Source organism: Epinephelus fuscoguttatus, linkage group LG4, assembly GCF_011397635.1.
Source record: "Epinephelus fuscoguttatus linkage group LG4, E.fuscoguttatus.final_Chr_v1".
Lineage (NCBI taxonomy): Eukaryota > Metazoa > Chordata > Actinopteri > Perciformes > Serranidae > Epinephelus > Epinephelus fuscoguttatus.
Genome location: NC_064755.1, coordinates 20,546,932 through 20,571,439, shown reverse-complemented (window position 1 = coordinate 20,571,439; position 24,508 = coordinate 20,546,932). Strand labels below are relative to the sequence as shown.

The 24,508-nt window shown below is 41.7% G+C and overlaps 1 protein-coding gene across 1 annotated transcript; it reads right to left on the bottom strand.

Annotated features, from left to right (window-relative positions):
* Window positions 1-514: 514 nt before the first annotated feature.
* plekhg7 (pleckstrin homology domain containing, family G (with RhoGef domain) member 7) lies at window positions 515-21,124 on the bottom strand. The gene is made up of 17 exons (XM_049573697.1): window positions 20,842-21,124; window positions 19,434-20,217; window positions 17,544-17,566; window positions 14,925-15,043; window positions 12,554-12,594; window positions 12,109-12,210; window positions 11,490-11,639; window positions 11,153-11,248; window positions 9,074-9,172; window positions 8,398-8,511; window positions 6,186-6,360; window positions 2,261-2,376; window positions 1,862-1,949; window positions 1,684-1,763; window positions 1,440-1,593; window positions 1,211-1,308; window positions 515-801 (listed from the first exon to the last, which is right to left on the bottom strand). The coding sequence occupies exons 2-17, from the start codon at window positions 20,079-20,081 to the stop codon at window positions 691-693; spliced, it is 2,214 nt and encodes a 737-aa protein (XP_049429654.1). The 5' UTR covers window positions 20,082-20,217; window positions 20,842-21,124; the 3' UTR covers window positions 515-690.
* Window positions 21,125-24,508: the final 3,384 nt, after the last annotated feature.

Here is a 24,508-nt window from a genome sequence, read left to right as displayed (position 1 = left end):
GTGTGACGAGGCCCGACCCTGATTAGCTTCTGAGATCCGGTGACATTGGGTGTATTCAGGGTGGTATGGCTGTAAGTGGTTGAAGGACACACACACACACAAGCTATTTATAGATGGTAAAACACCACCAGTGGTGGACGGCTAATAGTAATCTGTCACTTTCTTTCAGTCAACAAATGACATGACAAGACCAAAACGCAGCAAGGACCTGATCCATCTGTTAACTGTGTTGTGTGTATCCACAGGGTGATAAAGTGCATCCCATGTGCTGTAAGTTAGGCCTCCATTTTTGTCCAAAAACTATTTAAACACATCAGTAAGCCAGGGCACACTTCTGTCTAAATATCGGGCAACTTAGAAAAGGTCTCATCTCAAGGTCTATTTAGTAGCCCACCTTGAGCAGTATTACATGAGCAGATGGAGTTTACCCAGTTGTCACTGAATTGTACTTACAGTGCTGCTGTTTCATGTTTTTTACAGTTCAGATATCAAAGGACAACCTCTCAAGAACATCTTTTACTATAATCCGATATTTATTGTACACTACTGCAGCAGCTGCCTTTAAAGGCAAACATGAAGTTTACAAAATGATCCTAGTTCTAGTGCAGTCATTTACAGGACGCCAGGAGACAGCGAAGTGCACGTTGACAGCAGAGACATTTCAGATGGCTTCTAGTGCTGTTTGACGGGTCATATCTGTGACGACTCCAGCCACAGTGAGGAGCTCTTGACTCGTGGCTGCTGAGAGTCCAGCTTCAGCAGCGCCGTCACAGCGCCCTCTATCTTTGACATCCACACCCTCTGCAGGAAGTCAAACATGGAAGTGTTCAGAAAGAGAAATATCAGGTTTAATATCCAGCAGTTAGTAAGATATGAGTAATCGCTAATTCTTGAGACCTTAAAAACATAAGCATACATGTATCTACGAGCATATGAGATAAATCTAAATGACAGTGCAAGTGATGAGTGGGTTTATTTGAATCCTGCCACAAAACTGCCTTTAAAAAAATATGTTTGTGCTGCTCTGTGACTGTTAACACTTAGATCATTTGTTGATGCTACATAAAAAACAAAGATGTTCAGAAATAACTGAATCCATATGTTGTTGCACAATATTTTCATGAACAGAATGTAATCGATGCTCTGCCAGCTCTTAAAACTCTGCACGCCTTTTGAAACTTATGAGAAATCCACAGTTGAGGTGATGTACCTTGGCTGACTCTGACGCAGCTTGCAGGATGAACGCACCGATACACTGCTGGTAGCGGTTCTGGTGCATGATTATGAAAGAGTGAGGCAGCCCTGATGCTGCAAACGAAGCACAGAATTTATTTTTTTATCAAGACCCAGCATGACTCTTTGACTCTGCTGTGTGCTCTCAACAATGTTGTTAGTGCTCAGAACATGATGAAATCAACAAGAAAGAATACTGTCATTACTTGAGGCATTGAGCTGATCGATGTTCTTGAGCTGGAGTCGGTCCAGAGAGACGGGCTGGTCCAGAACTGTGAAGGTGCATCCCTCTTTCAGGAACTGATCCAGCTCCAGGTTCTGTGGCATCCTGAGGGGATTCTGCTCGGGACCGATGGAGCGCTACACAGGACGACACAGTGTGAACAAGTTACGAAGCTTCTGTACAGCCTAACACTGAATGAGTGAAAACAGGCCGACACAGCGACGTACCTTCTTGTTTCTCTTTATCTTTGTGATCAGCAGGAATTCGTCAAACAGGAACAGATAAACATCGATGAGCTTTGTGTTCTCTGGTGATCAACCAAACACAGATGGTGTGAGATTTTTGTCAAATCAAGGCGCAGAGCGTGTAAAATGTGTTGGATCTGTGCCAGCTGTGCGTGCACACCTGTGAGCACCATTTTCCCTTCGTGCAGCAGGCTTCTGTGAGTAATTAGATTCTCCAGAGTGACAGCCTTCAACAAATGCTTCAAACTCTGAAAAAGAAGCAGCCAGTCAGGTAAGAAGGAAACATTTTCACCTCTTGACACGTTAACTGATATCCAAAGAGCTGAGCTGCTGACGCTGAAGTAAGAGCAAATGACACGGGGCATTGTACAATGTGAATAATTTGCTCTTCATGATATCTGATATCATATTCAGATAAATGATTGGCTCATCTAATCTGCACACAAAAGCCATTTGAGGATGAAGTGTTGGTGCATATCTGTGACTTCTATGCCTTGCTCTGTCAACAGGCACAAATATTAATACACACACACAAACACACACACATAGCAACACAGACCTCAGGGACGAAGGCGCGCTTGTCTCGCTCCCACACAGGCAGCCACACCAGGGCATCTCTTAACTGTTTCACCTTCTGGTAGTTATCCAGCCATTTGACTTTCCCCTCTAAATCACCTGAAAGCAGAGAGACATCCGTTAAATCAAGAGGGGAAGAGACAGACAAAAACATTTGACTAGAATCTACTGCTATAAACTACCAATACTAAATCGTTTTAGGACCAAATTGTTACTACTTTTAAGAATAATGTACTTAAATCACATTAATAACTGCAGCTGCAATGATTAATCAATTATTTGTCAATTTTCTTTTAACATATTTAAATTTATCCCTTTTCTAACAACATATAAACTGCTATGCAGGATTACAAAAGAAAAAAATTACACTAATGCACAAGTACACACATGTACAGATACCTACATACACACAGAACCTTTAAAGGAGCAGGCAGTTACAGAAGATAAAGGCCTAATCTGGACCTATCCTACTGTGATCGGCTACAAGACGTAGGAAAATAAAATATAAAAACGTGAATGTGACTTACTTCACATGGATTTATTAATACAGCGGGGGTTTAGAGTCAAGCTTTTATATACTCCAAAAATGGATTCCAGATTCTCATAAATTTATCAGAAGAGTCATTTAATGTGAATCTTAGTCTCTCAAGTCTGAGATATTGCATCACTTCCCTTTTGTTACTGTGAGTTTAGATCCTGAAAGATACTTATTTTTCTCTCCTACTACGCCAAAGATGGCTGTGGCTCAGAGGTAAAGCACACTGTCCACTAATTGGAAGATCAGCGGTTTGATCCCCAGCTCCTCCAGTCTGCACGCCAAAGTATCAATGCTGAACCCCAATTTGCTCCCGATGGCTGTTCCATCGGTGTGTGAGTGTGTTAAAAACTAAGTAGTAAGTGGCACCTTGTATGGTAGCTTGGGCCCCCAGTGGGTGAATGTGACTTGTAGTGTAAAAAGCGCTTTGAGTGGTCGGATGACTAGAAATGTGCTATACAAGTGCAGGTCCATTTACCATTTGTCTGAGTGAATTTTTGTTTTTAAAAGATCTGATACTGTTGTGACGATCAAACCCAATAAGTGGACAAATAAGGACACAGCCAGAACAAGTGTGCTAAGGATGCAGGAGAAAGTCTGCACCTGTCACAGGTGGAATCAACATTTGGGAACATTTTAGAGAGTTTGACTTTAGAGAAACGAAGGTGATGCAGCACATTAAATTGAATGAGGCCATGCCGGGCACAGAATGAGGCTGTGTGGACCCCCTCAAGGGCTCTTCCCCACTGTTCCACCATAACAACCAGCCCCAACTCGATCTCCCATACAGACCTCAGATATTTGAGTTATGGGTCTTGCAAATTTGAAAAATACGTATAAATTAAAGATATTGCACCTCTTTTGGAGGGCTCAAAAGAAAACAGAGATTAAATTGGAGCTTTTTTTCAGGCAAGTTGGGAAAATAAGGTGTATTACTTTTAATACAACTACGAACTTGGAGGAATCTGAAGAAATGAGACTGCGATAAATTATATTTATTTTGCTGTTATTCAAAGTAGGAACTACTTCATCTATAAAAAGGGCCTTCACATTTCCGACACCATTCCTCATCCAAACAGCAAAAGAATTGTCCATAATGGTTGGGGAGAAGAGAGACTGGGGCAAGGAGAGAGCTAAAAAAAAAAATCATCAAAATTGTGCAATTCAGTCTTTTTAAATTTGAATATTTTGTGGTTTCTTTACTGCTCTGTGACAGCAAACTGAATATCTTTGGGTTGTAGGCAAAACAAGAAATTTGAGTATGTCATCTTGGGCTTTGGGAAACACTGTCATATTTTTAACATTTGCTGATATTCTTTAGTCAAAACAACTGATCAATTAATCACGAAAATAACCGATAGATTAATCTTCAATTAAAATAATCATTACTTGCAGCCCTACCAATAACACATTTTATTTTAAATGACAGATAAGTTGTTCTTCAGCCCTTTTTCATTATCTTGCTGTGTTTTCCTGTATAGTGATGGTTGCCAGCCAAACACAGGCGTGACCGTGCTGTGAGATATTACAGCACACGCAGCTTTTACAGTAAATATCCCCCCCACACCCAGAAGACATTGCCCTGCTCATCTTAGCCGTGGTTACAATAACTCCACGTCACTTGTGCAGCTGTGGCACACCTTTATAATGGTTACATAAAAGTCTGTAATTAAAGAATGTCGAGCCGACGTCGTTTGTTTTTGTACTGTTATTTGTTCAATGTGACGAAATTCCATTGAGGTGCAGAGCTGCGGCACATTTCCCACAGCCTGTCCATCTAGTTACAGAGTAAACCGCCACAACAGGTCTGCAGGCAGAGGCACGCTGTGAAGAAGCTCCTGGCTGCCGTCCAAAACATGCCGACCGTTTGCTCGAAAAAACACAAGCTGCTGTGTTTGTTTGACACAGATAACTCACTTGACATCTGCTCGACATGTTTCTTGTGTCTGTCGATGTTTGACTGAGAAAACACTTAAGTCATGATCAGCTGAATGACATAGCTGAGACACCTGAGGCTCAGGGGAATGTTCAGCTTGTCAGCAGCAGCTGAAAAGTCCTAAAACTAACCCATCATCCTACAGTGTGCTTACACAGTCAGTGTGTGTCTGCTGATGAGGCAGTGCTGGTGAAGAACATCACTGTTTTATTTAAAGGTCCAGTGTGTAGGATTTAGGGGATATATTGGCAGAAATTGAATATGGTGTCATGTTTTCTTTAGTGTTTAATCACCTGAAAACATAAATCCTGTTTTCCTTATTTTAGAATGAGCCATTTATATTTACATAGGGGGCGAGTCCTCATCTATGGAGATAGCCATGTTGCAACGCCATGTTTCTACAGTAGCACAGAACAGACAAACCGAACACTAGCTCTAGATAGGGCCATTCGAATTTTCATGTCGGCCACAGTAGTTTGCAGCACCTCAGCCAAAAACACAGGTTTTTTTTAAAAAAAAAAGTGAAACTACATTATTTAGTGTTTCTATAGCTTTAAATCGGCGGGTCTGTTTATGTTTCTACTGGCAGAGACCTCTGAGGATAATTCGGCTCACGGTAAACATCTCCTGAACGTCTGGGTCTTAAATTATCAGAGACAAAGAGTGACCACACATTAGCAGGTGCTGGGCTAGCGGCATGCCAAACAGCATCAGAGAAACACAGATTTGTAACGTGACACTGCTTAATTCAGTGTTTTTACCAGTTTAAATCGCCCGATCTGTTTGTTTTGGAGAGGAGCAGACCTCTGTGGATTTTTTGGCTCCTGGCAAAAACCTCCACAATGTCTCAATCTTAAGTTAGCAGAGAAAAAAGCTGAGCACACATTAGCAGGTGCCGGGCTAGTGGCCTGTCTGCAACATGCCAAACAGCATTAGAGAAACACTGCTTTGTAACGTGAAACTGCTTTTTGCAGTGTTTTTACTGGTTTTAATCACCTGTTCCATTTGTTTTGGAGAGGAAGAGACCTCTGCAGATAATTCGTCTCCTGGTAAAAACCTCTCAACTTAACAGACAATAAAGGAGAGCACACAGTAACAGGTGCTGGGCTAGTGGCATGCCAAACAGCAGCAGAGAAACATCGATTTGTAACATAAAACTGCTTTGTTCAGTGTTTTCACCAGTTTTAAATCACTGTGTCTTTTTGTTTTGGAGAGGAAGAGACCTCTGCGGATTATTTGGCTCCCGCTAAAACCTCCTGAGCAATGGACACTGAAGGAATTCTAACCGGCAGAAGTTTCAGCTAGTTGCAGTGTGCAGTCCTCACCACTAGATGCCACTAAATTCCCCTAAATCTTACACACTGTTCCTTTAATAAGATTATATTTTGTAGTGATGCACTTTTCAGTATAAGGGAGGAAGTAGTTCTGGGTGCTCACATATAGATGTGTCCACTTGCTCCGCTATAATCTGCAGGCCTCTGGTCTCCTCCTCCGCTGGGCATCTCTTCGCAATATTCCGCAACAACAGCGGGTATCGAGTTAGCCTCTGCAGCGGCGCCACCAACAGGTCGCGCAGATGCAGCCTCCGGCACTGTTCGTTCCTCTCGCACCACTGGGAGTAAAAAAAAAAAGAGGAGAAGGAGAGAGGACAGGGTGAGAGGAGGGCTACTGGTGGGAAAAAGAAGGTCAGAGAGGTGAAAGAGTGGTCACCGTGTTTGTTAGAACAGAGGGGTAATGGCGGGGGGGGGGGATGGGCGGTGACAAGCGTGTGATATCTAAGACCAAAACAAAAGCCCTAACAAATACAGTACAGGCCAAAAGTTTGGACACACCTTCTCATTCAATGCGTTTTCTTTATTTTCATGACTATTTACATTGTAGATTCTCACTGAAGGCATCAAAACTATGAATGAACACATGTGGAGTTATGTACTTAACAAAAAAGGTGAAATAACTGAAAACATGTTTTATATTCTAGTTTCTTCAAAATAGCCACCCTTTGCTCTGATTACTGCTTTGCACACTCTTGGCATTCTCTCCATGAGCTTCAAGAGGTAGTCACCTGAAATGGTTTCCACTTCACAGGTGTGCCTTATCAGGGTTAATTAGTGGAATTTCTTGCTTTATCAATGGGGTTGGGACCATCAGTTGTGTTGTGCAGAAGTCAGGTTAATACACAGCCGACAGCCCTATTGGACAACTGTTAAAATTCATATTATGGCAAGAACCAATCAGCTAACTAAAGAAAACGAGTGGCCATCATTACTTTAAGAAATGAAGGTCAGTCAGTCGGAAAATTGCAAAAACTTTAAATGTGTCCCCAAGTGGAGTCGCAAAAACCATCAAGCGCTACATGAAACTGGCACACATGAGGACCGACCCAGGAAAGGAAGACCAAGAGTCACCTCTGCTTCTGAGGATAAGTTCATCCGAGTCACCAGCCTCAGAAATCGCAAGTTAACAGCAGCTCAGATCAGAGACCAGATGAATGCCACACAGAGTTCTAGCAGCAGACCCATCTCTAGAACAACTGTTAAGAGGAGACTGCGCGAATCAGGCCTTCATGGTCAAATAGCTGCTAGGAAACCACTGCTAAGGAGAGGCAACAAGCAGAAGAGATTTGTTTGGGCCAAGAAACACAAGGAATGGACATTAGACCAGTGGAAATCTGTGCTTTGGTCTGATGAGTCCAAATTTGAGATCTTTGGTTCCAACCGCCGTGTCTTTGTGAGACGCAGAAAAGGTGAACGGATGGATTCCACATGCCTGGTTCCCACTGTGAAGCATGGAGGAGGAGGTGTGATGGTGTGGGGGTGTTTTGCTGGTGACACTGTTGGGGATTTATTGAAAATTGAAGGCACACTGAACCAGCATGGCTACCACAGCATCCTGCAGCGACATGCCATCCCATCCGGTTTGCGTTTAGTTGGACGATCATTTATTTTTCAACAGGACAATGACCCCAAACACACCTCCAGGCTGTGTAAGGGCTATTTGACCAAGAAGGAGAGTGATGGAGTGCTGCGGCAGATGACCTGGCCTCCACAGTCACCGGACCTGAACCCAATGGAGATGGTTTGGGGTGAGCTGGACCGCAGAGTGAAGGCAAAGGGGCCAACAAGTGCTAAACACCTCTGGGAACTCCTTCAAGACTGTTGGAAAACCATTTCAGGTGACTACCTCTTGAAGCTCATGGAGAGAATGCCAAGAGTGTGCAAAGCAGTAATCAGAGCAAAGGGTGGCTATTTTGAAGAAACTAGAATATAAAACATGTTTTCAGTTATTTCACCTTTTTTTGTTAAGTACATAACTCCACGTGTTCATTCATAGTTTTGATGCCTTCAGTGAGAATCTACAATGTAAATAGTCATGAAAATAAAGAAAACGCATTGAATGAGAAGGTGTGTCCAAACTTTTGGCCTGTACTGTACATAAGCATGATGACAGGGAAGGTTACACAAGGGACACATGGTCACATTCCTCTCTTTGGCAGGCCTTGGTGACACTGAACTGGTTGTTTGCTGTTTTGGCTGCAGTGTTGCTGTGTGTTCTCTCTTACACTTGGCACTGCAACAGTACACGGCGGCCTTGCCGCCGCTCTGACTAGCACTCACAATTTAGCTGCCCTCACTGAGTCCCACTCCTGTACCTTCACGTAAGATCCAAAGTCCTCTCTGGGCTTCAGGCTGTCCAGATAAAGCAGAGCTGCGGAGTAGTTGAGGCAGTACTTCTGCAGGCAGTGACATATGCTCTCCTGAAAAGCCTGCCAACAGATAGGAGTGTTACACAAACAGCAGGATACAGACTGCTTTGTCACATCAGCCATTATGCTGCAGATAAACAGACCATAAAAAGACAAGAGGAAGATACCAGTCTGGGTACAAGCACAAGTTTTACCCTGTATGTGAAATCTATTCTTCAGCTACTGTGAGGCTGCTTCCTGTGATGCATAATTTAACAGTATGATGAAGAGGTTTCTATTATTTGCCTTCATCTTGGAGCCAAATTATTCATCATCAAAGAACAAAATATTAAACTAGGGCTGTTGTAGATTTGTTTTTTCTCAGTTTGTCAAAGTAGTTTGCCCTCTTTAAGACAACCTGAGCTAGGCAACCCACTAATGTGATTTCTTTGTTATTGTTTTATTTTGAAAAACGTATATATGTTCTGCATTCGTGTCCATCCATTGTCTCCAAGTTGAAATGTTTCCTTTGTCTCCAGTGTCTTATCAGCGGAGTTTTACAACTGAGCAATTAATTGAGCGTGTTTGGTCTGAGTCAGCGTGTTTGTGCTAATGTGTGTCTCCACCTGTGAGTCACACTCGCCTTGCTCAGCAGCTCCAGCAGGGTGGGCACGCCACCCTCCGTAATTTCCAACGTGTCCTTGATGACGCGGAGGAGGTTGTTTAGGAAACCAAAGCTCACCTGCAGCAGAAAACACACAGTGTCAAGTGTCACAGCACGGCCCTGCAACACTCAGGTTCACTCAAATCCACATTTTTAAATGTAATTTCCTGTTTTGCTTCTATTTTTTTCCTAAATTAAACAATGCAACTGTATCACAAAGTAATACTGCAGATAATACCAAAAATAACCAATATAAATAAATATAAATAAAACAGTGACAAAACTGAGTTGAATCCCCACTAAAACTTCTTCATTAGGTGTTTGAGTTATACTGTAACAGACATGGTCAGGGGTCTGCAATCTTTACAATTAAAAGAGCCAAAAAAAAAAAAAAAAAAAAAAAAAAAAAATTATTATTGGCCAAAAAAAGCAAGAAAATTGTCTGGAGCCTCAAAACATATTTGTATGAAGATAACAGCCTATTAAGTCTATATTAGCCCATCAACATTATGAATAGGTCTTAATGAGCATTCATTAATATGACTCACTACAAGGTGGCTACTCTGCAGTGGGCTATTTATAACTATTAAGTACTTTAGCTTTGCAGCATTGGTGGTGAAAGCAAATTAATCTGTCCACACACTATTAAATCCTTTATTTTACTTCAAGACATTTCTTTTTTTGGATTTGTACTCCATAGCTAGCCTTGCTAGAGAGACTCCAGGCTAACGCTACTGAAGATCAGCAAAATTTAGAGGGAAAAGCACCACCTTGTAGACGTATGATGCAAATTTAAGTTTAAATTAAATTTAAACTTTTTTTTAATTCAATGTATGGCTACACATTTTTACAGTTGTATAATACAATGATCACTTTAGGCCTACAACAATGGCAAATGAAAATTTGACTGTTAAAAAATAACTGTTATTCATTTCCATATAATTTTATGTCAAAGCCACAGGGACCCAGTGGAGAGGGTTTAAAGTTCTGCATGTGGCTTTGGAGCTGCAGGTTGCTAAACCCTCAACATGGTGAATGAGTGATGAATGAATTCACAAACTAATATGGAGACTGACTCTAGTCCTCATCACCTGAGTTGAGTTCTAACAATAAAAACACTATTTATGTCACACAAAGTTATTTATTCGTATTTTTAATTCATTTTCCATCTTTTAAATTCAGTTTAGTTTCAGTTGGTTTCCGGAGAGGGTTGGTTTGTTTCAGTATTAGTTACAGTTTTTAATCATAATATTGTGGTTTTTGTCAGGTGCAAGAGTTACTAGCAAGTTCAGAATATGACAATACAGACACAGCATTTTGTGAAGGCAATTGACTCACAGTCACATAGACGTGTCAGTCTCAACAAACATATGCAGCAATGCCTCCATGTGTGTGTTGTATTGACAAATTTGAACTAACATTAAAGGCATTAGTTAGTTAGTTTTAGTTTTTTAGTTGGTACACAATATCATGTGAGTTGGTTTTTGTTTAATCCTAAAGTCTAGCTTTTATTTTAATGTCAGTTATTCAAAATGTTTTTCACGCCTAGTTTTAGTTTAGTTTTGTTACTTATGACGACGCTGGTCACACATTATGTTACTGTTTTATATTGTTCTTTATTTTAATGGGTTTATACAGCTGTTATGTTGTATTTAGGTTGTTTCTAAATCCTTTCTGTGATTTTATTATGAATATTATTTACGGCTTTCCAGTTTAATTCTGATTGTGTAACGTACTGTATCTTGTATTATCTGTTTTATGTGGGTCATCTATCACTCCCTGCTGTTTGTGCCTCCTGAAAAATGATTTTCAATCTCAATGAAGCTTTCCTGATTAAATCAAGCGTTAATAAATGAATAAATAAATCATCTTTTTTAATTGAAAGCACTTTTCCATGTGTAAAACAGAGGTGAGACTGGCTTTCTTTTCCCTTCTGATGCTGCACAACAAACAGGTGTTATTACAGTATAACACTGAAGGCTGCTGTTGCCTGTAATTATTTACATAACACACCTGAAACTAACAGGCCTCACGCTACTTATTTGCATCATGTCTCACCAGGCAGAGCTCATTGAGGTTTGCAAACAGCCTCCAGGAGTCGACATCAGTCAGGCAGCTCCTCATCTGCAGGTTTGTGAGTGTAGCCAGAAACACCTGAGAGCAGCAAAGAAGACAGAGGAATAACAGGCTCACACTATCTGCTGTGCGAGCATTAAATTTCTAATCCTAAAGAGACTTTTACATGAACCTCACTGACAGGAATTCAGCGACAACACGAAAAAGACAAAGCGGCAGGTGTTGGGTTTCATTTCGGTTTGGTCTATTTATTTGTGGTCCCGTGTGTGTGTGTATTTGCATGTGCGTGTGCTTTCTGAGGCTTTGTGTGGACAGTCACCTCTTTGAGAACCATGAGCTGATCCAGGAAGTAAACACATTCGCTGGTGAAGAGTTCCCAGATGGCTTCGTGTCTCTTGAAGCCCTGAGGGTCGGACTCAGCGCTCACCTGGGAAGACTGGTCCCGCAGGAACTCCGCCAGAGAGTAGTCCTGCACACAGATGGGCAGAAAGACAAATCAATTTATTCAGCAAAAATAAAAACTACTACGACAGACTTAAACAGGAAAATAACAGTTTTATTTCCACCCCAGAAAGTGTGTTTGAATAAAAACTGTATATTCTGTCACTGTGCAGTTCCTACCCCCACCCTGACACACTTAAGTGTACCTCAGTGTTTGTTTATATACGCGTGCAGGGTCGACCTGACTGGTTACTGCCTAGAATTTCAGGTTCTTGCAGAAACATTGCAGGAGCTTCCCTCTAAGTGCCGACCCGCTATGTCTGAGTCACTTGTTAAACACTGAGATCTATTTGGATTGGAAATCTGGATCTATTAGTTCAAACTGTGACTTTGCTTGCATTAGGAGTCACTGCACAGTCAGGACCAACATGCTGATTTACATAACAAACAGCCTAGATGCTTAAGGGCTTTTCCTGGTGACAAGGCTCATTTCTCACCTTATACCTCCGAAGGTCAGAGTCTCTCCAGTCCTGAATCTGTAATGTTGAGAGATATTTCGCAATATCTAACGCTGTGCCTGTCTGTGACTTCCCTTTAGTCTGAAATATAAAGGAAAACACATACAGTTATTACATTAGGCAGATTTTAAGAAAGGATTTTCAGTTATGGACGTGGCTGACACACCGTTGGAGAACAACGTTCAAAAACTAAACTAACAAGTTTAGCTCAAGTTCTGTTTTTACAGTGTTGACCAATTACAAAAGCAGTGCGGGGCAAAAGGGATAAGAGGAACCACATTAATCTGCTTTGAGAAGTGGGTCAGAGAACAATGTCCAAACCAACTGCCCATGGCTAAAACAAAGTACATCAGAACAAAACCACAGGCATAGCATTGGCACCGGCCACACACAACAACAACTAACAGACAAACAACACACCTACCGTACTACGCCGCGAAAAGGGCCACTTTAACTTCTTAGTATCTGTAAAAAACAAACAAACAAAAAAAATATACTGATCATGGAGAATAGGGTTCAAATCAAACAAACAAATCTTTGTGTGAGGGTTACAACTGTGGTGGACTTTTTCTGTTGAGATCAAAGTTTGGATTACATAAAAAGCAGTACACAAATCCTTGCCTTTGTCTTTGGCGCATGATTTGAAGTTTTGCACCACAAACCAACACACAGACTAAGTATACGCTCACTAACGTGTTCAATCTGAGGCCAAACACATGCTAGTGCTAGCTCCATTTATCTGCCTCAAAGTGTCAAACTGGCTTCAACTATGGATGCAAATATGGATATTGTCTTCTTCAGAAAAAAACAGGGTTGGTGACAATTTAAATTCGAATAATTGCATTTGCGCTCAAGGTGTATGATGGATTATAAACTGAATTTAGGTTAGTCTAGAAAAATTATGTTGCAATTTATTTAAATTAAAAGTTGTCAAGCAAAAAAGCTCATCACAGAACAGTAAATCAACTAAAATAACAGCAACTACAGGCTTACAAAAGTCTCTTTACTGGAAAAATAATACAGGATCAAGAGCAAAACATTTACTCAAACTGTTACTCAGTTTCTTCTCAAGTCAAACCATGTTACTAATCTTCCTCACTTCAGAGGGGTCAAGGGTCAATGTATAAAGAAGTATTCCATTGCTGGAAAGATGGTCTTTTTACAAAACCGGGCTGTCTATGCAGTAGAAAGATTAAATTACTTTTAAAATTGGTGCTACATGACCAGAGAGAACAGAGATGAAAGGGCTGTGGCATTTGATTTTGCACAAGAGGTAGAAAACCTGCAATTACCAGAAAGCACTGCATCACACTGGATCAGTTAACACACCTACTGGTGGGAAACTAAACGTGAGCCTGGCTGTAACAATATAGCTGCCAGCTGTGATCTCAACTTACAGTTAAATAGTAAGCTAAAGTATGTTTCTGGAAACAAATGACATGAGAAATAGGCAACGCAGTGACAGAATCTTGGTTTATATTTTACCAGCACTGCTTTGCTTTACAGTTTGACATCAGTTTTTGCAGCCTCCATTTTAACAGTAAGGAAACAGTATGGCGCCCGTTTCTTGTTCACAAATTCTCGCACTAAAATATGTTTCTAAAGACAGGGAGATCTGGGCGCTAGTAAGATGGAGGGAGGTTTACCACAGTTAATATATACATTCTACCCACATTGTTACGATACAATGCTGGTTGAAAATCAGCAAAGTATTCTTTTAATGGAGAACGGGAAACAACAAAACTTTGATGCTTACATGTTGCAACATGCAACAATGGGTTAGAGTGTGTGTGAATACCTGCCCAGAGCCTGATGGGATCCGCCGGGTTCAGATAACAAATCAGAAATTTTCCTCTGGTTTGGTTCAGCCCACTTGACTTACTGCTGCTGTGTTGTGCTATGGCCTATTCAAGTGCTGGAATTTGTTATTTACGTGGCAACGTCTGAACGCAACACAGGTCAGTAGTTACATTTCAGACAGGAGGCGGTAAATTACTATATCAGGTAACAAACTGCACTGGGCTCGGGTCGGGTATAGACTTAAAAATCACAAAGTCTGTCCAAGTCAGGCCGGGCTTGGTTATAAATGTCTCGGTCAGGAAAATGTGTCCCGAGCTGCACTCTACCACACGTAATAGCTTATTTTGCAGGGGAACTACAGCCATTTTCAAAATTCATACATGTTTTTCCTATGGTCTAAGACAGTCCCAAAATATTAGTACAAATAAACAACCCTTTCCCAGTCCCAAAACTAGACAGCTAAAAGTCAAACTTGTGATGTCATAGGGTATAAAGTCTGGAGCTGCTGCACTGACAATGAATAAGTAAAGATGTTCTAGATGACACTGAGGGCACCCAGAGAAATGATCTGAGCATATGGGTGCGTTTTCTGTTTCAGCACTACACAAACAGAAAAGAGTAAAACTTGTTTGGGTATAAAAAAGAATAAAAAAACATTCTGTGGGTCCACAAAATCAGGCTCCCATTAATTGTCTATGGAGCAGCTCCAGACCTTACACCCTATGACATCATAAGTTTGAGACATACTTCTCTGGTTTCTAGCTTTGAGAGAGAGCAGTTCATGATCACAAATTGATTGGACTTTCCTAGGCCATTGAAATAACATATTGAAATTCTTTATTCAGGTGGTGTTCCCCTTGAAAGACCGAGGCTCACTGATGTGTTCATTGACTGCAACATACACCAATCGTCCACCACTTTACTGATCAGCCACTTGCTTCAAAAAGCTAGAAACGATACCTTTTAAATATATATAATACAATATAGAATTTTACCAGAGAAGTTTGAGCCATTTAATATGTCAGCTGCTCCATTGGACACAAAAAGGTCCCCTGGTGAAACATCCAGTCCGGGCAAGCTGACCACAACCGAGCTCCGTCTCCTTTCCTGAAGCCTGAGGGGACAGTAAACAGGTGTTACGTCTTCAGATGGTATTCTGCTTCTTTTTGGCTGACAAACAAGATTAAAGCTGGCAGTTAACGCCTGAGATTTTTAAAACAGCCTTACTGGACATCTGAGATTCACTGTTACAAGAACCACTATTATTCCATTGTAAATATAATACAGCGCAAAGAGAACAGACTTAGTGGAGCCACAGGAAATAACAGAATTCCTTTTGTCATTTTACATGGTTGAAATACCACTGGAATACCATCTGCATTGTGGAGCAAATTGGCGATTAACATGAGTCGCAGAAATTATAAAGGATAAGCGTTATGTGTCGGGCTTATGTGTGGATAGCTGCTGATTAATGGATCACCCTATTTGTGTGGAAGGAGGCGAGCTGTCAGTGCGCGCCAGTTATAATCCTCTTGGTCTCCTTTTCATAGTTAGTAACCGAGGCATTGCTGCGGCTGGAAAAACACAGGCCTGCCTTTTAGCCCCAGGCAAAGCTCAAACAGCCACTGTTCTCAAGTGTTTTGACTTATTCTCTGCTGTTGGGCTTCAGGGATTACTGCTCAGAGTGAAATGGACATTCAAGTGTTGAAATCAAAAACCAAAGACCCTTGTAAATGTAATATAAACATGTCGTGAGGGCCAAAGTGGTTTAATGTGCCCACTAAATATCTTATCAGGGCACGGCCACATGAATGTTTTCATTTGTCGCAAGAATAAAACAATTCTGACCGCAGTAAAACTTGACTGATGACTCCAACAACTCCAAATTGTGCCAATGCTAACAAAAAGTTCCTTGTCATTCAACATGGCTGCAGTCAGCAGAAATGAGCTGCACAGCAACCTGACAAGCTGGTTTTGCCAAAAGGTAAGGTTCACTTTTAGCTGGTCAGTGACCTGCGTCTACATGCTGCGGTTTCACTTCTGCATATTTCACGGTCTTGCCTTTGAAAAGAACAATCTAGAATTCAGAAGTAGATGGAAAAGGATGTGAAAAAGGAGAAATAGTGAGACAAAATTTGAATTACAGAATCCATTTCGCACCATTGTTAGATTGTAAATACATCCTCATCGCAGCAGGCGTACATCAACACACTCTGCCTCATAAAAGCTATCAGGACGTGATCAGACCATAATCAGACCAAAAGGAAGTGGGCTCACAGATGAGAGCTAATGACCCTGTTTATAACAATACAATACAGAAGTGCAAGCAAGGGGAACAATGCTGGTACTGGTCTACTATTATATGCACAATCTGCTTTGTTAGACCGAATGCTCTTTCTTAGAGTCACAATATCCCCTCGTACAGTAGCTGCATTTGTGCCTCTGTGTCTGCACAGTTGCACAAGAGGCAAACGAGACTAACTTGAATGCACAAGTAGGCCGCATGACTGCAGGGCCAACCTGTACACTTTGAAGATAAGTTGGTCCGCAGCTGAACAGGAGCACGTTGGTACGTTTTTTCCCTCCAGGGCACTTTTGTTGAACTGTGAAAGCACCAACTGTTCATCGCGCTCACTGGCAGGGGCCGTGTTCTCCCTGGTAAACTGATACAAGCCCCCCCTTCAGGATCAATGTATAGGCAGGCCGCGCTGAATCAGTAGGACAGACAATAGTCAGCACCTGAGCACTGTAGAGGATGCGTTGCTAATGGGACAGTAAGAAAGGCACGATTACTCCTCTAAACCAGGTCAGTGCCTCCTTGCAGTTCATCCCACAGCATCCTCACAATGACATCTTGTTGCTCTGTGACCGCTCAGAAAGCTTTCTCTGTGTCAGCCTCTCTGCCACTGAGAGCACTTGTAAAAATGGGTGTTTTGTTCCCGGACAACAAGAGAAATAATGATGCCCAAAAACAAAACTGTCCCAACCAATGGCTCGCAGGGCCCGGTCACTGTAAGAGGCACAGTGCCAGGGTGCAATTACAGGGACAATAGCTGCCTAATTATCCAGTGAGGGGAAGAGCTCAGCAGCCCATTAGGAGGGGTGTGGGTGGCGGTAAGAGAAAACAGCCTTAATGAGGGTTTGTCTAGCCCATACATAACCATGGGACTCTCAAAACTTCACCCACCAAGCTTATGCCCCATTAACAAAGACATGAGCGACAATGAATGAACAATGGGGCTCCTTAAACCAAAAGGTCCAATCATCCTTGCACACAAGTGTCCTGCGACCACAGAAGGCACCTCGCTCACGATGCTCAGTGTTATAGGTCAAATTCCATGTTAAAAAAATGATGTGACGCAGGTGTTTTGGAAAAAGAAGCAGCTGCGGTCCACTATGGAAATTAGAGAAAAGTCAAGGTGACAAAAAAAACAACCACAAAAAACCAAACAAGTTTGCGTGACGTCACCCAGTTTTATCAGTTACAGGACGAATTTTACTACGTTCCTGATATGCAAACATGTTCTCACATGCTTGAATGGGAAGTCCCGGTGTTTTTGGCTATGGTGACAGGGCACTGTGACGACATGCAAAACAGCTCAAGGTTCACTCACCTGCTATGGTAAAGCTCCTTCTCCTGTGAAGAGAGGAAAAATGTCATCAGGAAATGCAAAACTAACCTCTGCACTAATGCACAGAGGTGGAACAAAGTTACAGTTTTGCAAGTCATAAGTAAGTCTCAAGTCTTTGCACTCAAGTCTCAAGGCCCAAGTCCTAAACCTCGAGTTTCAAGTCCTGAACAAGTCATAAAGCGCTTTTCACTGAGTGTAATGCCATTTTAACAACTGAGTAATAATATAAAGAATTTACAAAAATCACAAACGCTTTTTAAAATGCTGCTAAGCTAACACTAGCTAAGCATTAGCTACACAAAACTGTTAGGAATACAGTGAAATTGTTTATTTAAATCAATATAATAATTACTACTTATAATTATTACTTAGTATAATTTGAGGTAGCCAACGGTTTTCTACATCCAAAGAACTTCTATTAAAACAATGAACTGCTTGGCAACCAGACCAGGCCTCTAATTGAGACAGGCTTTTATTTGTCAAAATGTGTGGCCACACCAGGATAGTAGAAGGGACTAGGCAATAAAGAGGGACTAGGCTTTTAATTGAAATTTTACAGTATACTAATATTAGCAAATTCAAATGTCAAACAAAGTTGGACGTTGTTGTGTCTCTATAATTTTCAACCCAAGTTTTGTTCTTGTTTTTTGTTGACCACCATGTATTTTTTGTACACAAACTAAATTAACTTTGCTATCATTTGTTTCCAACAGGCCCTCCGTAATGTAGCGTTCATTCTTCATGGTTCTCTCCTGCGACTTGGTTGGATGCTGTCGGATTGGTTTTAACTAAGTAAATCTCAGGAATTAAGTGTCGACTTGCTGGGTCGTGAGTCGTGCTAACATTAATTGATTCAATTGCGGCGCAATCTTTTAATGACATACCTTTAAATCTTTAGGGTAAAGTAGACGATCAAGTATTTTCAACACAAAAGCCTCAAGTCCTGGTGAAGTCATGAGACATTGGTGTTGAAGTCCAAGTTGAGTTGCAAGTCTTTTTTGATTTTGTCAAGTCGGGCGTAAAGTCATCAAATTCGTGAGTTGAGAGTGACTCGAGTTGACACCTCTGCTAAGGCATTGCTATGAACAGAATTCCTACATTACAGTAAATGTGCTGGGATGATTAACATCTCCTTGAGGCTTTGAGCATGTAATCAACACAAGTTTAAATCAGATAATTTTACACACTAATTTACTTTTATTTTGAAGTTCCCAAAGCTGTAATTATCACACTGTTTACATGGCGTATTAGCACTGTCTCACTGTGCACCCAGCATTAAATAGAGGGTGCAAAGACCTACTGCTAACGACACTGCTATATCACTTTCAAAGACATTCAAATTCGAATCAGTGTTTTAAGTGGTGGCTTGGATTCAAAAGCCTCTGATATCTGAGGAGAATGTCGGGACTCTATTGAGAATGTGCTCGCTTGAATACCACGAGCTGATGAATAGATCTCCCCATTATCTTTTTCCATCGCTCACTGACCCCTCCATTATTGGGTGACTGCTGACTGCGGTGAATAGGGGCCCAAGGAGAGCACTTCCCAGGGTTCTCCAGGCAGTGGGTTTGGTCGGAGCTGTCAGTGCATGTAACTGCTGATTCATTTGCTGTCAAAAGCTCGCATTGTGAGTGACCACCGCAGGAGGCAAGGCAGAATGAGGGAGAGAAGGTTTCCGCAAGGAAGGAATGTGTAACCATTTAATTCGTAGGCTTTGGTATTAAAAATCCTCACCAGACTACAGCACATGACTCGTGGTAATGACGGAGAGAGGGTTGCGTGATGATTAGGGAATCAAATGAATATGTGCACACACACACACACACACACACACACACACATCAATTAAAATCAGAATTGGTAAATGCTCACCTGCACTCCACTGTCAGGAAATCCAAATTTGTTAGTAAGAGTAGGATGAGCACTGTGACATTCTTGTCTCGTGGAAGTGATACCGTTGTCAAAAGTCTTTGATCTGTAGGATCTGGTTCTCTGTCGGCCACATGATGACATGGGCTGATAATCGAGACAGATCTCTCCATCAGAGAGGGGGCTCGCTGCAAGGGGAGACTTGACTCTGTGTCCTGCGGACAGGGGGGTTGTGGGGGATGGCGTACTCTCAGAGGAAGGCTCCTCTCGAGTGCTCCCCATCATGACAGGATCCCGGGTATCCATCAGGGGACGTCTGGTGCTCCTCATCCTCCTTAAAGTGGGAGATGTAGAGATGCGGGCAGGGGCCTGCCGGTCAAACTGGAACAAAGGTGCGACCAAGCCTTCAGTGTCCACCAGGGACGTGTGTCTCAGCTTGGAGTGTGTCCGTGTGAGATCTATGTGCATTATGATGGGATTGCTGGTCTGGCACTCCTTGTGCTGAGGAGGCCCCCAGTCTGTTTGTGTCTGTGCGTTCGCCACACCTGGGCTGACATCTTCATTCTCAACCCACTCAATGTAACTCCAGTCCAGCTTCTTCTCCACGTCCTGGTCTTTCTCCTGCAGAATAACGTGCTTCAGCGTAGACATTATAACCTCAAAGGCATTGTAGTGCAGCAGAAAACGTGTGATCTAATGGGCTGGTCGCTTCGCCTCCTCTGTGTTAAAGTCAGATGATAATCCTGTTGCATTCCAGCACTGTTCACACCGTTCACCTCTCAAGCTTCTGGGGGGGAGAGGATAAAATGTGTCAATACACACAAGTAAAATGAAGCAGGCTGGGCCCAACTTGCCTCCTAATCTCCTAAAGGGGGATTTGAGCTGGGTTGAAAATGGTCAGTTGGCAGTAAAGCAGCCTTTAAGAATAAAAAGAGTGCAAGTTCATGTGCATTAACACATCTGTGCGTCTTTGAAGGCAGCAGAGGTGGAGTACACATAGTCCATGTAGGAACAATTGCCACAGCACACAGAGTACAGTGACTACATAGTTTGTCATTAAGTCTTGACAATGTGGTGTGAGACACAAAGAGCTGCACCTTGTGTCAGCTCTCCTGTCCCAGACTATCATCTGACCCACTGTTTGTACACTGATACTCATTTTCCCTTTAGGTAATACACCACACCGTGTTTATATTCAAGTTTTTTCGCCATATCAGGTTAATTTCATTGTTTATTCAAAGCCGCGCGAACTCTTAACTCGGCACATCCACGAGGCAACAAAGGTGAAACAATAAACACTTGCATGATAAAGTTTAACAAGCAACCGCGCTGTATATCACCTGTGTGGGAGCACAAACCGCACGTGCTCGGAAAGAAGCCTGTTAAATTTTAAGAAGTCTGCTTTACTTACATCCACCGGCGCCTCGCGACGACGGGAACGACTGGCGGTGAAGCGGAGTGTGACCGGGGAGAGTCCTGCTGTTGGTGGTGGTGTCGGAGGCAGACTGAGCAGCAGGGTCAGTGTGGAGCTGCTGGCAGGTTTCAGAGGGTGAAAGTCTCCTGTGCTGTGACGGTGTGGAGCTCTGTGACTACACACGGCAGCGAGGGAACAGGGCGGTGTGGTGCGCAGTGACGGAGGGAGTGGAGAGGTGCATTGTGTGGGGGAAAGGTGCGACTGCACTGCACTGCACTGCCCGCCTGCATGGGAACATCAATACACTCACACACACACACACACACACACACATTCTCTCTATCTCATTCAATAAGCTTTATTGGCATGACGTTTCATATGTGTTGCCAAAGCACTATTACAATTTATGCCAGTGAAAATCATGAAGTACACTTGAGGTTGTTTTTTTTTTTTGATAGGCCTTTAAATACATTTATTTTTTATTTTATTTTTTTTTTCTTAAAAATGTATGTAGGAGTAAATAAAAGGGCAGAGTGTGATCTGTGTTGAGATGAACTATATGTTGTTGTGTTGGTTGTCTCTTAGGCTGTGACATGCACTGACATAACTCTCTCCAACCCAATACACACATAAACAAGTAGTAAGTAAAATTGTACAATACAGTGTTGGGGAGTAGTGAACTACATATTATGAACTAGTAGTTTAACTACATTTCAGTGGCTTGCTAGTAGTTCAACCACATTCATATTTGCACAATGATTCAAGTAGTTAAATTAGTTTTTTGGCGATATTTTTGTGTAGTTAACTACTAAAACAAACATTTTTGAGCCATAAGGGGAGGGAAATGATTTTTGTTATTATTTTTATTTTACCATTGCTTCTCTTCTGTAATTGAACCCCTTCAATCACAATTAGTCATAAATATTAATTGCTGATATTTATTAACAAATGTTCAGAGAAGTTACCTGGCTAACAGAGGGCGGTGTGGTGGTGCAGTGGTTAGCTTTGTGGCCTCACAAGCAGAGGGTTTCTGGTTCAAACCCTGGGGTGGGGGAGCCCCTCTGTGAGGTGTTTGTGTGTTCTCCCCAGGTCAGTGTGTATTTTCTCAGGGTACTCCGGCTTCCTCCCACAGTCCAAAGACATGCAGGTTAATTGGTGACTCTAAATTGCCCATGAATGTGAGCCTGGATGGTTGTCTGTCTTTATGTATCACCCCTGTGACAATCTGGCGGCCTATCCAGGGTGTGCCCACCGCTCGCCCAGTGTCAGCTGGTATAGGCTCCAGCCCCCCTGCGACCCCCAACAGGATAAGTGGTAACAGGAAATAGAATGAATGACTAACTGAGTAATCCTGCCTGGTGTCTTACCCCCATCTGGACTCTAGTTTCTGGGAAGCAACTGTCTGACTGATGAACGTTGTATACAAAACCAAAGCTGACACTCCTGTAACTTTCCCAAGAATACTTTGTTTGTTTTGTTTTTGTTTGGTTTATATATGAACTGTGAACAGGGGGTTGGGGGGGCTTACATGCGTCCAGGCCCAAGGGCTCACTTTGTCATAATCCACCCATGGTTAGAACTACTTTTTCTAAGTAGGTTTAGTTAACCAAACTAGATTTCTCCTCTATTGTGTAGCTTTGCTGTGGTTCAGCTTCTTCCATTGTGAAGTAATTGGTAGCTGTAAGCTATGCTTTTAAAGTAGCTTCCTCAACACTGTTATTATAATACATATAATAACTGTAAGTCATTGTTTTAATCATTTGTTTACAGTAATTTGCTTTTCTGTCTTTATTACTCTGTGGAATAGTGATAAACTGTAATTGAACAGTGAAGCAGGCCACTGTGGAAAAAGTAATCTACTGAAGTAATAAGACTACAATGCAAAAATACAGGTAAAAAAAAATGTTGGTATTAGCAGAAAAATGTGCTTTAAGTACGGGATATTCTCTCTGAGATGTAGTGGAGTGGAGGTGTAAAGTAGCATGAAATGAAAATACTCAAGTACCTAACATTTTCTCCGAACTTGAGTAGATATACTTAGTTACTCTCCACCTCTGAGGCTACCATGTATACTGTACAGTGTGTTTAAAGGTGAGTAATGTGAAAATCATTTGTTGTATTTTTTCCTTATACTCTGAATTATACACACTGTATTTACATTGTACTACATGATCAGGTTATACTGTACAGTCATGCCTATGATGCTAATTACAATTTGCTTCATTTCTCACCACATGAAAAAAACTGTGACTGTAAAATACAGCACTATTTCCTGTTAGAGGCAGTGTGTCAAAATAACTATTACGCACATCAAGGCTGTAAAGATGTGACTTCCAGGCAGTTTGTGTGCCAACAGTATATACTTTTACAGCATTAAAAGGTCAGTGGTAAGCTGTGATGGAGGAGTAGGCTATAAAAATCAGCACCTCTTTCAGGAACTCCAGGCCATTTTTCTCGTTCTCAGATGAGAGTCTGCCATTATGCGACTGTGTCACCTCCTCTATAGTGGTCAAAGAAGTAGTTTGTATTTATTTTGTAATTTTATTTAATTTTAAATCAGTTTTGGTTTATTTTTATAGGTATATAATCTGTCTGAACCTAACAATGTTTGTTAGGCCTTACAGATTGAAATGTGTGTCACTGTGACTGAGGATCCAGTTACTGACACCAGTATGAAATAACCTTTACTGGTCTATTTGTTTGTATAACACACAGAGAGCCAGTCAGAGGGGCAGCAGCAGCATTACCTGTTGATTCAGGGAAGTGAACACTAGAGGGCGATATAGGTCAGATAATGGGATTGCCCGTATGACCCCTCTGAGTCTTGATCTCTAGTGGCCCCTGGTGACTCAATCTAGGTATTACATGAAAATGTGTAGAGCCGCCACCATCCTTCTTCCTTAAAGGCTTCTGTCACTGTTTCACTGCAGGTCATCAGACCACCTTCTGGAGTTTTATATGAGTTTTTAAATGAATAAGGGAACTGAGAGGAACAAAACAGAGGCTAAAGTTAGATTAATGTTGGCACTTTGTTTCAGGTGTCTTTATGTCTGTGTGCTATGATTATCACATATTTGGAAATTGGAATGTTTCGTGGCTCAACATTTCAAAATCTGTAACATTTTCCACAGTAACATCATCATCATCACCACCATCTTCATCACTATCACCAATTGAACTGAGAAAAAGTAAAAGTACTCATTCTGTAGAAAAATGTCCCCTGTGACTGTTATTGATAAGATTATATGATAAGATTCTTAATACTGAATCATCAATGTCCGGTTGTTTAGTCTAGTGGTTTACAAACCTAGCGGTCGGGCCCCTCCAGTGTGTCATAAGATAAATCTGAGGGGTTATGAGACAATTAGTGGGAGAGGAAAGAATAAAAAGCAAAGTTAGTACAGAGAAATTTGTAATTATTTTTTATTTTTATTTAATATTATTTGTAATTATTTTTATTTTTGTGTCTTTACTCTTTGTGTTCTGTGAAAAGTTTAAAGTTTAGAGGGTAAATGTATCTTTCATGCTAACATCTGAAATGTGACGAGGAGCCCCAACAAGACAGGGGGGGGTGACACCATCCTGGGGTGAGGTGTAAACCACTCTATGACTGGTAGAGAGCGATGAGACGCCACATCGTCCTATACAAGTGAAAAATGCCCCT